Consider the following 16,927-nt stretch of genomic DNA (forward strand, 5'->3'; position numbering starts at 1 on the left):
AACTGGTTTCTCCGCTTGTTTGCTGTGAGCTATCTACAACCTCATCATCATCGTCTTCCTCGTCCCCAAAACCTGCTTCCGAGTTGCCTCCATCTCCATTGAAGGAGTCAAACAATACGGCTGGGGTAGTGGTGGCTGAACCCCCTAAAATGGCATGCAGCTCATCATAGAACTGGCATGTTTGGGGCTCTGACCCGGAGTGGCCGTTTGAGCTCTTTTGCGATTCTGGGACTCCATCATGGTCACCTCTGCTGATGAGCTCTGCATGGTCACCTGCAGCTTGCCACATTGGCCAAACCGGAAATTGAAATTCAGAAGTTTGTGGGCCTTTTCCTGTCTACCTGGTCAGTGCATCTGAATTGAGAGTGCTGTCCAGAGCGGTCACAACGGAGCACTCTGGGATAGCTGCCAGAGGCCAATACCGTCTAATTGAATCCACAGTACCCCAAATTCGACCCAGCAAGACCGATTTCAGCGCTAATCCCCTTGTCGGGGGTGGAGTAAGGAAATCGATTTTAAGAGCCCTTTAAGTCGAAAAAAAGGGCTTCGTCATGTGGAAGGGTTAAATCGATTTAACGCTGCTAAATTCGACCTCAACGCCTAGCGTAGACCAGGGCTTAGTCACTTATGCACTTCTAAAAATGCCCTCCTGAGGTGCCTACATATAGACTTGTTCAAAAATGCTGGTCTTGGTCCACTGGTTAGTATATTGTCCAAGCCATGTCCTTATCCATCAACCTATTAGAAAGAGAGCTGCATGAGTTAAAGCAGAAAAATGGTGATACTTATAAATAGGCTTGGAAGGATTAGATTTTTATTGGTGAATGTCAGTAAAACGTTCATTTCACCATACAAACACAGAGCAAGGAAAAAATATTTCCATTGAGAAGAATCAAAATTTACAGATAGGAAAAGTAAGAAAGATACTGTTAGAGAACTTACTAATATTTGATTTAAAGATATTTACTTTGTAATTTGTGTTTTAATGGTTGCAAAGCTTTAGCTTTTTGAATCTCAATGCTTACTGTCATTATTGTTTGACTCCCCCATTGTCTGAGTCCCCCTATAATTTCCAACAACTGTGAACATTTAAATTGATAAAAAAATTTAAAATGCTTAAAACCCATAATTTTGTGCAATTGTGAAAATGTATATTGACAAAAATGCTTAAAAGTAAATATGCATCAAAATTATAAAAAAAAATAAAAATCAAATTCTGCCAACTCTATTTATAACTGAAAAACGGAATGAAAAAGTTTTTGTAACACACTGCGCCTTTTAAAGAACCTCCAATATCTCTTCTTAGATTAGTTGGCTCTAAAATATTGGAGGGTACACTACATACTCATATTAAGCTGGTTTACTATATGCACAAGAACAAAGACAAACATGAACAAGATCCTCAGCTGATGAAAATCAGCATAGTTCCAATGAAGACAATGGCGTTATGCCAATTTACACCAGCTACAGATCTGGCCTCATTCATATGGAGCATATATTCTACACAAATACTAAGCCTAATTCTCTGCCAGTGTAAAACCATTGACTTTAGTGGAGCTGCTCTTACGCACTTACTCAGGGCTGAATTTGGCCCATTACCTTATTTAGATAATATGTTTTAAAACTGAATAGAATAAGAGGGGGAAATTGATTGGCCAGGAGAATGCCAACAAAACCATACAACCTTATAGTTTGGCCGTGCTGGCAATAATCTTGCTTCTTGAAAGGTATAATAAAGGAAAACCCACTTTTTTTCAGTTTTGAAGACACTTCACTTTGTGCTGCAAAATGCTTTCAACGCAGGTAGGTATTCAGGAAATAAATTTGAATGGCGGAGCCTTGTATTATTGTATAAATTCTACTTAGTGACCTGGGTGGGGGAGCAAGTGCATATTTCACATTTGAATAAAATATCTTTAGATTTTTCTATTAAAATCATTACGGCATGGGTGGGTGAATATATCAATATTTGTAAAGCTCTGAGAGATTCTCCAATGAAAGATGTTCTACAAGTGCAATATATTATTATATACTATACACAGAGAGACATAACAGACATAGTAATGCGATCACTCATACTTATGATCATTAAGAATTATAACAACTCCTTTGGTTAACGGCACTGTTCTATCATTTCACGTTTCTTTATAGATTCTGGACAGCACATAAGTCATCTTATTTCTAGGAGCATTTAATAATCAGACTAATCCTGGGAACAATTTTAAACTTCAAATAGCTCAGTAAACTAGAATACGTAGGCAATTTATTCTCTGCATATTGTCAGTACAGGTAACACTCCATTTCTCATTTTATGAATGCATTTTATTGTTTTAAACTGAAACCCAGCACATGTGTTTCCAACAGATTATCTCCATAATCATTTCCTTTTTGCTATGAAAATGATTTGAAAATTGTTCTTTGATGCAAGGGAAGAGTTCGCAAGGGCACGCTGTACAAAAGCTGGAATTGTGCAATTACCATTTGTAAAGAGAAACTGTTATCAAAGTAACTGCAGGGGACATCTCCAGGAATCCTCTTGGAGTCAGGAAATTTGAAACATACATTTTTCTAACATGAATTTCACTATAAACCCTTCTGAATAATGCATAAGATTTGATTTAACATCATAGTTAACTCTGGCGTTCAGTCCCAGATAACAGGGGTTCTTGGGCAGATTACCACACCCACACACCTTTTTAGCAACTGAACTGTGTAGTCGTTCCAAGTCTTTTGACATCAAGGTGCCTTCTGTCTTTGAAGGATCCTCCCTAATGACAATGATGAAGCGCAACAGTCTGGCCAGGTCTATACTATAAACTTACACTGGTATAACTAGGTTGCTCAGGGATGTGAAAATCGCAGCAGTACATAAACTACTCCCGATGGCATAGTTGCGTCTTCACTAAGGGCTTGGCTACACTTGCGAGTTAGAGCGCATTAAAGGAGCCCCGGGCGCACTAGCTCACTACACATCCACACTGGCAAGGCACGTAGAGCACTCCGACTCCACGGCTAGAACGCTCCTGGTACTCCACCTCTGCGAGTGGGATAACATTTGGTGCGCCCCCGTTGGAGCGCCGCGGCGCCAGTGTGGACGCCTTCATCTGTTAGTGCGCTCTGATCGGCCTCCAGAAGTGTCCCATAATGCCTGTTCTAGCCACTCTGGTCATCACTTTGAACTCTATTGCCCTGCCCTCAGATGACCAACCGTCAGACCCGCCCTTTAAATTCTCTGGGAATTTTGAAAATCCCCTTCTTGTTTGCTCAGCATGGCGTGGTGTGCTCTCAGAAAATCTTTCCAGGTGACCATGCCAGTATAAAGTAATGGCGAGGTGCTGGACCTCATCAGTGTTTTGGGGTAGGAAGCTGTCCAGTCCCAGCTGCGCTCCAGCTGTAGGAATTACAATACCTTCGGGCAGATATCAAGGGACATGCTGGAAAGGGGCCATGACCGGGACGCACTGCAGTGCAGGGTTAAAGTGAAGGAGCTGCGGAATGCCTACCGCAAAGCCCGTGAGGCAACCAGCCACTCTGGTGCTACCCCTGCAACCTGCCGTTTCTACAAAGAGCTGGATGCGATACTTGGGGGCAACCCCACCTCCACTCCGAGTACCACCGTGGACACTTCAGAGCCCAGTTCAACAAGGCAAAGGCAGGAAGAGGAGCAGCAGCAAAGCGGGAGCGAGGGTCCTGAGGTGGAGGAAGACACCCCAGAATCCCGAGATGCATGCAGCCAGGAGCTGCTCTCAAGCCAGGAGGAAGGTAGCCAGTTGCGGCGGCTAGTGCTGGGGGTAGGACAAACACCAGAGGAGATGCCCGGTAAGCGGCTTTTATTTTGGGAAGGAAGTTATTCAGTGCGGGCTCTTGGGGCGAGGAGGGTTAGGGCTGCATGCATGCCTAGATGCAGAATAGGGCATTGATATGCTCTTTCACATCGCAGTAACTGGCCTCAATGATCTCTTCATAGGTCTCATCCAGAACTTGGGCAATGTGTTTGCACAGTTTTCTCGGGAAAGCCACTGTGGTCCTTGTCCCAGTAAGGCTAACTTGTCTGTGCCACTGTGCTGTGAGGAAGGCTGAGTATGATAACAGGACATATGCAAATCTGTGATTGTACCGTTTCCCACCCCACCCCCTTGCCCTTTCTGTTTCCCAAGTAGTTGTATTTCTTTTCAATAAATGGATTTTTTGGCTTTGAAAACATTCATTATTACATAAAGTAAAAGACACCTTAGCCCAGGAAAGCAAGAGGCACTGCCAGTCAGCGAAGCAAACACAGATTCCTACTAAAAGAAAAGGAGTACTTGTGGCACCTTAGAGACTAACAAATTTATTAGAGCATAAGCTTTCGTGAGCTACAGCTCACTTCATTGGATGCATTTGGTGGAAAAAACAGAGGGGAGATTGATATACACACACAGAGAACATGAAACAATGGGTTTATCATACACACTGTAAGGAGAGTGATCACTTCAGATAAGCCATCACCAGCAGCGGGGGGGGGGGGGGGGGGGGGAAAGGAGGAAAACCTTTCATGGTGACAAGCAAGGTAGGCTATTTCCAGCAGTTAACAAGAATATCTGAGGAACAGTGGGGGGTGCGGTTGGGGGGGGTGGGGTGGGGTGGAGAAACAACATGGGGAAATAGTTTTACTTTGTGTAATGACTCATCCATTCCCAGTCTCTATTCAAGCCTAAGTTAATTGTATCCAGTTTGCAAATTAATTCCAATTCAGCAGTCTCTCATTGGAGTCTGTTTTTGAAGCTTTTTTGTTGAAGGATAGCCACTCTTAGGTCTGTAATCGAGTAACCAGAGAGATTGAAGTATTCTCCAACTGGTTTTTGAATGTTATAATTCTTGACGTCTGATTTGTGTCCATTCATTCTTTTATGTAGAGACTGTCCAGTTTGACCAATGTACATGGCAGAGGGGCATTGCTGGCACATGATGGCATATATCACATTGGTAGATGCGCAGGTGAACGAGCCTCTGATAGTGTGGCTGATGTGATTAGGCCCTATGATGGTGTCCCCTGAATAGATATGTGGACAGAGTTGGCAATGGGCTTTGTTGCAAGGATAGGTTCCTGGGTTGGTGGTTCTGTTGTGTGGTTGCTGGTGAGTATTTGCTTCAGATTGGGGGGCTGTCTGTAAGCAAGGACTGGCCTGTCTCCCAAGATCTGTGAGAGTGATGGGTCATCCTTCAGGATAGGTTGTAGATCCTTGATGATGCGTTGGAGAGGTTTTAGTTGGGGGATGAAGGTGATGGCTAGTGGCGTTCTGTTATTTTCTTTGTTGGGCCTGTCCTGTAGCAGGTGACTTCTGGGTAATCTTCTGGCTCTGTCAATCTGTTTCTTCACTTCATCAGGTGGTTGTAGTTGTAGGAATGCATGATAGAGATCTTGTAGGTGTTTGTCTCTGTCTGAGGGGTTGGAGCAAATGCGGTTATATCGTAGAGCTTGGCTGTAGACAATGGATCGTGTGGTATGATCTGGATGAAAGCTAGAGGCATGTAGGTAGGAATAGCGGTTAGTAGGTTTCCAATATTGACACAAAACCCACTTCATCGGGTATCAAGTGGCCAGTTTGGCATGACTTTGCTACTTAAGTATAAAATGTTGCACAGTATAAAGAGAATAATTAAGATGAGTTTATGAATTTAATGTTGTTGCACTTTCAGGAAAACGAGGTTGCAAAGGAGGAAATGTGTTCAGTCTTTGTTTTATATTATAAATTGTTAACACAAATACATTGCTGTGCAGTGCAGTACAGCACAGCAATCTGAAGATACTATTCTGTGAATCGGCACCAAAAGTTTATATCAGAGGAACTTGGCCTACAGGCCAATGCATAAAACTGGGAATTAGAAAACCTACTTTCTAATACCATCTCTTGCCCAGAGAGAGCTATCTAGTGGCAGTTATTTCACCTTTCTATGTGTCCATTTCTCCTTGAGTTAAAAAAAAAATGCCTACTTTTTTTTAAAGTGCTTTGACATTACAGGCTGAAAATTACTATAGAAATACAAAATGTTATTCAGATTTTTCCAAAATCCAACTGAGCAAAATGCCACTTCCAGTACAGTACTAATGGTTTTCAGACAGCGGGGAACATTGCACTGATCAGTGATTTAAGTATAGAGGAGTTTAGCCAAAATACCGTACCAAAACACCTTGGGTGAATCCTGACTCTGCTGAAGACAATGGGAGTTCTGCCATTGACTTCTGTGGGGTTAGGATTTCACCACATTCTCTGGCTCTTTTTTTGTACAGCATTAGAAAACAGTGACAGAAGTATCCCAGTATCAGTTACAGCATAGTGAAAGCAGAGCCCTAGCCAGAATAGATTGCTAACTCAGCAGCAATTCACCCTAGCGCAGTGCTACTCAAAGTGGTGGTCCACGGACTGGTGCCGGACTGCGAGCCATCGGCTGCCGGTCTGCTGGGGAAAAAAATTGCCAGTCCCCCACATCAGATAGCTTGAGAAGCACTGGACCTAGAGGAAAGTTTGGTTTTTTTTCCTGACTCCTCGCATTAGTTTTCTGTTCCCCACAGGTCCACTGCCTCCTACAAAGGTGGATTTGGTAAATGCTACATCATTTGGCTGATCTTTGACTGTGTGGCTCTGAAACTGATCTTTTACTGGGTGAATCAGTGGCTGGTGCCTAGTAACAAGTAAAAGTACCTGCAGTGTGCATGGCTTTAGCTACTTTATCTGCTTGTAGGCACCAAGAGCGATTTAAAGAGTGAATCTGTTTTATACATTTGTCACATACCAAACGGCAGTTTTTCCTTTATTCTTTGTAAATGACCGTTTTTCAGAGATCACTGGCTTCTGTCATTTACCAACTGAAGTGCAGAATGGAGTTTCTGATTCCAGGATTGTTTCATTTCTGAACAAGAACATACGATATCCCATAGTTTGAACAGTTTCATATTGCTTAGAAAACGTAATACTGTTCCTGATTGAGCAGTGTTCACGTTGGTGATGGTACATGCCCGCTTCTAGTCACTTTTTCTCAGCTGGCAGCAGTGAAAAGTGTGGTAGGTGATAGCTGGCTCTGCCCCCTCCCAGCCATTCACTGACTTTGGGCAGGTCTACACTTAAAATGCTGCACCGGTGCAGCTGTGCTGCTGTAGAGCTTCAGGGCCTGGCAACACTAGCAGATGTAGAGCGCTGAGAGTTAAACCAGCCCTCAGAGAGCGCAGTAGGGAAAGTGCTGCCGTGTGTGCACACTGATAGTTGCAAGCACACGGGCCTGGCCATCTTTGCAGCACTTGCAGTGGCATTGGGAGCAGTGCATTATGGGCAGCTATCCCACAGAGCACTTCTTCCCATTCTGGCGCTGTGGCTTGTGGTAAGGGGGCGGGGGGTATTCTGGGTCCTGTCCCAATGCCCCGCGATGCATCGCTTCGCATCCTAGCAATCCCTGTGCTTCCGTCCACGTTTGACGCCATCTTCCAACCATTTTTGTACTGCGCGCTCTGTCTTCTCTTTCAGTCTGCGGGAATGGAGCCCAAAGTGCTGAGGAGTATGCTGACAAGTCTCGCCAGCACGTCACGTTTGGCAGTCAAGTTACTCCTTATGATCCAAAGTGACAGTGAGGGCTCTGACGATGATATCAACTCGAGTAACGCAGATGACACGAGTTTGCTTGTGGCATTCATAGACATGCTCACCACCGTGGAACACCGCTTTTGGGCTTGGGAAACAAGCACTGAGTGGTGGGATCACATCATCATACAAGTCTGGGATGACGAGCCGTGGCTGCAGAACTTTCGGATGAGAAAAGCCACTTTCATGGGACTGTGTGATGAGCTCGCCCCCACCCTGTGGTGCAAGGACACAAGATTGAGAGCTGCCCTGCCGGTGGAGAAGTGGGTGGCTATAGCAACTGGAAGCTGACAACTCCAGACAGCTACCGATCGGTCACTAACCAGTTTGTAGTGGGAAAGTTGACCGTTGGAATCGTGTTGATGCAAGTTTGCAGTGCCATTAATCACATCCTGCTCAGAAGAACTGTGACTCTGGGTAACGTGCAAGACATTGTGGATGGCTTTGCACAAATGGGTTTCCCTAACTGCGGAGGGGTGATAGATGGCACACACATTCCAATTCTGGCACCAGCCCACTTAGCCTCCAAGTATATTAATCGGAAGGGGTATTTCTCTATCGTTCTCCAGGCGTTTGTGGATCACCGTCGGCGTGTCATTGATATTAACGCAAGCTGGCCCGGAAATGTGCATGACACACTCATCTTTTGAAACACTGGCCTGTTCAAGAAGCTGCAAGATGGGACTTTTTTCCCAGACCACAAGATCACTGTAGGGGAAGTCAAAATGCCCATTGTGATCCTTGGAGACCCCGCTTACCCTTTAATGCTGTGGCTCATGAAACCCTACACACAGAGCCTTGACAGCAGCAAGGAGCGGTTCAACAACAGGCTGAGCCGGTGCAGAATGACTGTAGAGTGTGCTTTTGGCCGTTTAAAGGGCTGCTGGCGCTCTCTGTATAAGAAGCTGGACCTGGCCAATGACAGCATCCCTGCAGTTATATCTGCGTGCTGTAACCTCAATAACATTTGTGAAAGGAAGGGTGAACGATTCACTCAGGCATGGAACTCGGAGGTTCAACACCTGGAGGCTGAATTTGAACAGCCAGAGAGCAGGGCTATTTGAGGGGCCCAGCGCAGGGTTGCAAGCATTAGGGATGCCTTGAAGGAGCAATTTGAGGCTGAAAGCCATCAGTAATGTCTGGTGCCCTGCACGGGAGTGAAGTGCAGTGGTTCCAATGTTAGTAGGAATCTGTTTCAGAGTAGTAGCCGTGTTAGTCTGTATTCGCAAAAAGAAAAGGAGTACTTGTGGCACCTTAGAGACTAACAAATGTATTAGAGCTTAAGCTTTCGTGAGCTACAGCTCACTTCATCGGATGCATTTGGTGGAAAAAACAGAAGGGAGATTGATATACACACACAGAGAACATGAAACAATGGGTTTATCATACACACTGTAAGGAGAGTGATCACTTCAGATAAGCCATCACCAGCAGCAGGGGGGGGAAAGGAGGAAAACCTTTCATGGTGACAAGCAAGGTAGGCTATTTCCAGCAGTTTCGGGCCACAAAAGCTTATGCTCAAATAAATTGGTTAGTCTCTAAGGTGCCACAAGTACTCCTCGTTTTTTTTTAAAACAAAGAACAGACACTTAACAATAGATATTTAAAAGCCAAAATTGTTTTTATTGAAATCCTTGATGAATTAAGAGAAAATTACACCACAATTTAAATTTAAATTTTAAAAGGATGTGACATACAGTACAGCTTGTTCTATAGCTTTTTGATTATTTACATTTTAATAATTTCCTTTTATAGCCTTATGCTGTAGATGACATCTACTGGGCAAACATAGGACTGACATAGTTTGATGGGTACTCTCTCCTATTTTCTCTAAATTGCCAAAAAGAATAAATCACTACTTGCTCTCTCACACAAGGATTTGGAAGCCTGCATCTGTTAGACAGGCAGATACTCAGTAGCTATCAAAATGAGAGACTAGAAGAACAAGCCCCCAATTAGCTAGAACTGCTAGAAGGAAAAGGGTTGCTTTGTTTTTGAAGGTGAAAGAATAATGAAACTGGTCTCCACGGATCATTGTCTTTACTATATCCTGAATAGTACATCTACTTCAGCAGCTTTGTATGGGAGCAGGAGAAGCAGACGTTTGGGAAAATACTGCTTACTTTGGTCACCACTACTTCAGTCCCTTTAGCTGTTACAACGACAACATCCGTATCCTGTTCCACTAATGATAAGTAGCAGACAGAGGGAGCAGAACTGTAAAGTGATATTCAAATACAAGTATCTAGAGAGAAAACTCAGAAACTTCCCCTTACATTACTATGGCTAATTATTCCCACTGGGATTAATGTCATCCCACCGATAACACAGACTAGATTAGATAAAGTGCCATCAGGAGTATTTTCCAGGGTTCAGGGTGGGTTAAGGTTTTCTTTCTTTCTCTCTCTCTTTTTTGTGTGTGTGTGTGTGTGTGTGTGTGTGTGTGTGTGTGTGTGTGTGTGTGTGTGTGTGTGTGTGTGTGTGTGTGTGTGTGTGTGTGTGTGGGAGGGAGGGAGGGGGGAGAGACTGATTTTAGAAGCAGATTTCTAACAACTCAAAAAACTTGAAGAGCATACAGCAAATGATGAAAACATTCTATGCCTTTTTCAAACAATGTTTTCTTACATTCTGTATTAACTATATACTGATACAAACAGAAATTCTTTAAAAATAAAAACAAAAATTACTTAATTTTTAAAAGCTCAAGAGTGCTTGTGTAATTTTCCACTTAGTTTGCACGTGCAACTACAATGGATGGACAGACATACTAGATATTTAAAAGCACAGAGAGATGTATGCATAACCTAACTGACACAGGCAAATACTTTGGTTGTCATGGTATTTGCACATAAATGCAGAAACAAGTGCACACTCTTTTTGTGCGCGTGGGAATGAGTGCCTGAAATTCTGAAAAATTGATCTGTAATTTGTATATATCTGAAGACTTCAAAAGAAACTATTTCCAGTGGAAAAAATTGCCTATATAGCAAGAAGGGAGATGATGGTCTAGAAGTTATGGCCCAAGTGATGACTTAGCATCGCCCTAGAAAAAAATGCCAAATAGTAGGAAACTTCCAGATGCTTAAATGAATGACAGTCTTATCTACTGTTATGAATTTTTAAACTAACAAATATTTAACAATTGCTAAAGATTATGAAAAGAAGGAAGTTTATGCCACTTTGACCTGTAGGTTTGTGAATGTTTATATGAACACACCCACATACAAACAGTATCGGTAAGCATATTTCCCCTAACATCTTTGATATCTGCAAAATCATGGTGATGCAAAATTGAGAAAAGGATTTTGCTCTGTCTATGAAATACACTTGTTCCTGTAAAATCCTGTGTATAGTAAATTCTCATAGGTTTTTTATATGTGAAGATTTTTGCTAAGGTAGGCATATTCCTTTTCCCTTTTTGTGAACATTAAGGTAAGATATCACCAGGTACTGTTCGTGAACTGAAGATCTTGGAGTAGAAATCTATCAGTAATTCAGTGAAGAGATTTAGAGGATTCAAAGCACTCAGGGAAGAAGCTCCTTTAGGTGGCCAGATTAAATTCAACCCAAAGACACATGCCAAGTTGGATCCAGTCATTTTGTTATAAATACTCTCCTGGGATACCTGGAAAAAAATATACATACCAGCAAAAGTGACAAATGCAAGCAACGTGAAGGGCCAAATCCCACATGGAGCTGCCTGGCGTGAATATTCTATGACCACAGGGCCTAAATGGATCCTGAAAGGTTAGCCCACCTCGAGGTTGAGCACATAGTACCTATGCAGTTGCCCAGCCCAAGCCCCACCTCAAGGCTGAGTCCACAGCTCTGGGCCACCCCAGGTCCTGAGAAATGGCATTGGGGAGTCACTAAAAAAGCAGAGTGCTTCCCCAATCCCATGACAGGAGGCTGATTGTGGCATAGGAAGGCCATGCAGCTATAAATTGGATTTTACCAGATGATGACTCGGAGAATACAGGTTCTATTGGACCAAAGATCACAATAGTCCTCCCATTGTAACTTGAGGGGAAATAAGGACAGTGACACCACTCCCAATTTCCCTCCAAAATCTAATCTTTCTTGGTTAGAAGGTAAGGACACCCCCTTCTGAAAAGGTAGCAGTAAGCCTAGGGATTACTGCAGCTATGAGACCCAGCTGCCAGGAGTGAGAAGGACCAGGATTCATGGAGGGCAGCTTGGTATTGCATAAGTTCTAAGGATCCTCCATCTGAGAAAGCAGATATTGATCCCGTCTGGTGGCTTTCCATACACAACCCAGTTTTCCTCCCTTGAGTTGACATGGCTACAGCGCTCAGGGGTGTGAAAAATGCACATCCCTGAGTGTCGTAGCTCCACCGACCTAACCCTCTGTGTAGATGCAGCTAGGCTGACAGAAGAATGCTTCCATCAACCTAGCTATTGTCAGTCAGGGAGTCTGAATTCCTAAAGTGATGGAAAAACCTCTTCTGTCACTGTAGTCTGCATCTATATTACAGGGTAACAGTGGCATAGCCATGGCATTGCAGCTATGCTGCTATAGTGCCCATACTGCAGACATGGACGCAGTATTGATCTGTCCAGTGAAGAGCCTGCTTACTTGGCCATCTGGTGCTTATGTGCCCTTTACCACCACATAAACGGAACTCAAGATTTAGCCTCAAATTGAGTAATTGCAAACTATCCTGCATATCATGCTGTAAAGAGGGAAACAACCCATTTCCTGACAAACAAATTGAATTAGTATTCATTAACAAGGTTGTGTTGTACATTTTTCACCCTATTTTTATAACTGGAGCCCAAAAAAGTGCTTCTGCAAAATAATTTGCACACATATAAGTTGTTTTTGGAGCCCACTAAACTCATCTATTCATGCATAAATCAACTTACTGCACATGCCAACGGAAACTTATACATACAAATACTTGTTTGTGCGCACACACACATTTTGTGAACTCAGCTGAGCATCCATGCATTAAATCTTTTGTGGGCACCATTTAGGGCCCGAGTCTTGAAAACACAGCTTGTTTTCCCCTTGTTATTTGCATTGTGGTAATTCCTAGATACCTCGATTGTGGAACATTGTGCTAGCTGCTGTACAAACATGCAGCATTTTCCACTACTCAGATTTGCTCTTAGTGGTAAGGTACTGCTGTTGCCCAAAATGATCATTTTCTAGCAGCCTGAGATATTCTTGAGTGGGGAATAGACAGTTTGCTCCTTTTTCAGTATGCTGGGCTCATTATTGAAGGAATCATTTACTGCTAGTCTAAGGTCAAAGGACTTGGAGCCATTCCCATAATTCAGGTCTTTTACTGCTGTTGGAATCACATTATCTTGTTGTAGTGTCCCTTGGTCACAAGAAGATCTGTCGTTAAGTAAGGGGGTAGAGACTGCACAGCAAAGTGTTGGTCTTTTGCTGAGAAGCTTGAATCAAATTTACCATCTTTAAAAACTGTATCTCATGATTACATTTCATCCCATTTCATAAAATTACCACAAGTACCTCTTACACTATTCAAGGCTGAACTTGTGAGGGAATTAAATTACCTCTTATATGTAAGAAGGGTGATGGTCACAAGTAAAAACTGGGATTATTGGAAGAGCAGTGTGTTCAAGTTTGAATTATGGCTGCTTGCATAGCACACCTGACCTATGATGAATAGAAATCTCCAGCTTCCAGGTTGTTTCACATTCCCTTGACCTTTATGAATGCAAATACTCCCTCAAACGTGAAAGACTAAAAGCTACAGATCAGCAAAAATTGCAGATCTGAGTGCTAATATCAATTTGACTCTGTGCTTTACATAACAAGGCACACTCAAAAATAAATGCTATGTTCCGTTGCCCAATTATAGAAAACACTATGTAGTACTTTTGCACACCTCATTAACACCTCAAGTGTTCAGCTCTTAAGAAGTGCGTCGAGATGGTGCATCTAGTATTGGAACAAAGGCACTTACATGATTCATAACACTGAGGAGAGATATCAGTTGCTGAAATAATAGCAAATGACATGAGGATTTTTATAATAACTTTTGGAGTTCAGTTAAGTAATGATAAATGAACATGTAGGTATGAAAGGTACCCACTAGTTTTGTCTGCGTCAGGGTTGTATCAGTGTGTTTCCTTTAATACTGCTTTTTGGTGGGATTTTGCTATAAAGTGGCATTAAAACAACTTCTTTCTGAAATGTGGCTCTCAAGCCCTGAGGACCAATTCGTCAGATGGTATAAATCAGCAATGTGCCTGAGAATTCCATGGGATTTGTGAGTGCCCAAACTCTGAAAATCAGGCTGCTTTACTTAGGTGCCTCATAAATATGTATGAAGGGGCTTAAATTTAAGCATCCAGGCTTGAAAAGGTTAGCCCAGAAAGATGGCAAATTGGGCAGTAGGAAGGGAGATTGCATTGCTGCTACTATTGCTATATTTCTCTTATGTGAATAAATAGATGACTTTGGACTCCAGGGGCTACTGATCCAACACCTTTCTCAGGCACTAAAGGCTTTACAGTGTTGTTTATTTTATTGCTGGGGGAGGAAAGACAACATTTCCAAGCTTTTTCTAAAAAGGTATTTCACACAAAAAGGGAAAGTAAAAAAAAAAATTAAAAAATCAAATGCAATAGAAATGTGGAAGTGTCCCTTTTAAACACATTAGCAAGTGTGTGATTTTATTTCTATTTATACCGTGGTTTCAATGATTTATACAGAGTTTTATACTGAAGTTATCATTGAGGTCATTGTTCAACTCTGACTTTTATTAGAAATGGAGATGTGTTGCAGCTTGAAGCTGCTGCATTGACAATTAATGCACAACAGCATTTTTGCACTTCTCCAACTCTTCCATTTCTTTTTCTTTTCTTCTAAATGTTGAATTTTGCAAAAACAGACTTTTTAAAAAAGTCTGCCAGAATTATGGGAATTTTGCCTGTACTCACCATATGAAGAAAGCATATCAAGTATTTCAGAACAACATAATTGTGCTCAGGAAGTCCTTGGATTACTTGTTTACAGCTCGTCACTCGTAAACTACTTTCCACACCTGTAATATCAAGGTCATATGTAATCTAATCCAATAGGCATCAAAATATAGATAAGGTTCCATTTTTTTTTTTTTCGAACAATTTATAAACTCAGTGACACCTGCAAAAATCTGGTGAAGTTACTTTGGATTTACATCTCTGTAAGTGAGAGCTGAATTTAGCTCAATCTGTGTACACTACTTCCCTTTGTTGGGATATGTGATGGGGCAGCTGCCCCTCACTGGCAGAAAAGGGATTAAAAGCAGCCCTAGGGAGGCTACACTGGAGGTAGCCAATTAGAAAGGGGTTGAAGGGAACAGCCAATCAGGGCCAGGCAGGCCAATGTAAAAAAGGAGCTGCAGGGCGGAGGAGCACAGTTTTCTGCTGGAAGCCCAGGGAGGAAGGATTGTGTCTCTGGAGGGCTGAGAGAACTGCCAGCACCATGGACAGAGAAGTGCTGCTAGCAGGGACTGGGGGAGCGAGACAGCGCTCCTGGCTGGTTGCTGGGGTTTGCACACTGAGGCAAGGGCAATGAGGATGCTGGGGCCACAAGGAAGTGGCCAGGCAATTTGGTACAGTAACCACTGAGGAAAGTGGCTGAACAGTGGACTGCAGGTTCCCCGGAAGCGGGAAGCACAGTGTGTGGCATGGATGGAGTGCTGCGTCACTGAAGAGGATGCCGTGGTCCTTGGAGAGATGGGGGTCCTGGAGCAGGAGTGATGGTGAGGCACCACCCAAAGAAGGTGCACTAATATGCAGAGCTAATTCCCAAGACAGCCAGCAGGAGGTGCTAGAATGGTGAGTTGCACCCTGTTACAGGATAATAATTAGTGACATGCCTCTGGATTGCGAAGACACTTTCAACTGAGATTTTCAAAGCATCTTCCAAGTATTAATTAAGCCTTGCACCATTCTTGTGAGGTAGGCAGGGATTATTATACCCATTTCACAGACAAGAGAACTGAGATAGAGAGAAGTGAAGTTACTCAAAAATTATGTTCGTCACTGACAGAGTTATGAATAGAATCTAAAACACCTGATTCCCAGCTCCTCATATAATCACTGGACAGCACAGCTCAGAGCCTGAGAATAACCCTCAGACTATTTTCTCTAGCATATGAGTTAGCTGAAACTTCCTTTGCTACAGGAAATTTCATGGTCCTAAATTTGAATCCCATTACCTCTTTCTGTACTGGGTACAGCTGCACTATATTTATTCCCTGACTCTCAATGAGACCTCTGCCACTCAAAATGCTCTCGCCTTACTCATACACCTGCAAACATACCTCTGTTGTGACCCTGCACCAATCCTCCATGTTCAAGTCCTAGGTAGATGCATACGATGAAGTGAGCTGTAGCTCATGAAAGCTTATGCTCAAATAAATTTGTTAGTCTCTAAGGTGCCACAAGTACTCCTTTTCTTTTTGAGAATACAGACTAACACGGCTGCTACTCTGAAAACTGGCAAGATGGTGATTTCTGTGGATATGCATTTTCTAGAAACTAGCTTGACATCATTAAACTCATTTTCACCGATGAGCTAAATAGGGTTTGAACCCAAGACTCCAAGGGGAAAGTAAATGACACCCTGAGCCACCTAGTGAGTCTAATTGACTTACAGTTACATGAACATTAGAATATATTTGAAGGTGTTTTCCAAAAGACCTGCACATAATAAATTGCACAGAACTCCACGAAAGCTTTAAACAAGATTTGATCTGAACTGTACCCTGGATTATCACAAATGTGATTGCTCACATGAGCAAAGCTAAATATGTGCATAAGTAGCTGCAGGATCAGGGACACGTTCAACTTTTCTTCTTCTTCTTCTTTGTTTTGCAAGAATGCCTAGGAGCCATACTTACAGATCAGGACCCTACTGCATTATACAAAACACATAACCAAACAACGGTCCCTGCCTGAAAGAGTTTACAATCATAGTCACCAGCCACAACAGAGACTGCCACTGATAATAATTTCAGCTTTCCAACAGCAGAGTCTCTCAGTTATTAACAGTGTGTTAACAAGCGTTAACGAGTGTTAACAAGCTGTTCTGGAAGCAGCCAAGCCTTAATTACCCCCACCTCAAAGAGCACCTGGTTAGAACAACACTCTTTCACAATTTGTGACTGGAAGTTCTGTTGACTCAATGCTTATCAGAATTTAGAATCCACCTACAATGGAACTAGTGGATAGCAGAATATACGTCTCTCCAAGCAGGGTGTACTAAATGCCAGACATACTGGAATATACAGAGTCACTCTGTCAGCATAGAAAATTCTCAATGCCTG

At 42.7% G+C, this 16,927-nt stretch overlaps 1 protein-coding gene across 5 annotated transcripts in view; it reads right to left on the reverse strand.

Moving 5' to 3' along the window:
* Positions 1–648: 648 nt before the first annotated feature.
* ARHGAP8 (Rho GTPase activating protein 8) overlaps positions 649–16,927 on the reverse strand; it is a 122,313-nt gene continuing 106,034 nt past the window's right edge. For 2 of the 5 annotated variants that reach the window (XM_043515471.1, XM_038385568.2), the window contains exons 12-13: positions 14,553–14,656; positions 9,216–11,238 (exon numbers count right to left, since the gene is read on the reverse strand). In XM_043515471.1, the coding sequence (XP_043371406.1) occupies positions 11,041–11,238; positions 14,553–14,656 (302 nt within the window). In that variant the 3' untranslated portion in view covers positions 9,216–11,040. Of the gene's footprint in view, positions 739–9,215; positions 11,239–14,552; positions 14,657–16,927 lie in introns of those variants that run through there. The other 3 variants (XM_043515475.1, XM_038385615.2, XM_043515484.1) reach the window with 2 other exon arrangements.

This window comes from Dermochelys coriacea, chromosome 1 (assembly GCF_009764565.3).
Source record: "Dermochelys coriacea isolate rDerCor1 chromosome 1, rDerCor1.pri.v4, whole genome shotgun sequence".
NCBI classification, from domain to species: domain Eukaryota; kingdom Metazoa; phylum Chordata; order Testudines; family Dermochelyidae; genus Dermochelys; species Dermochelys coriacea.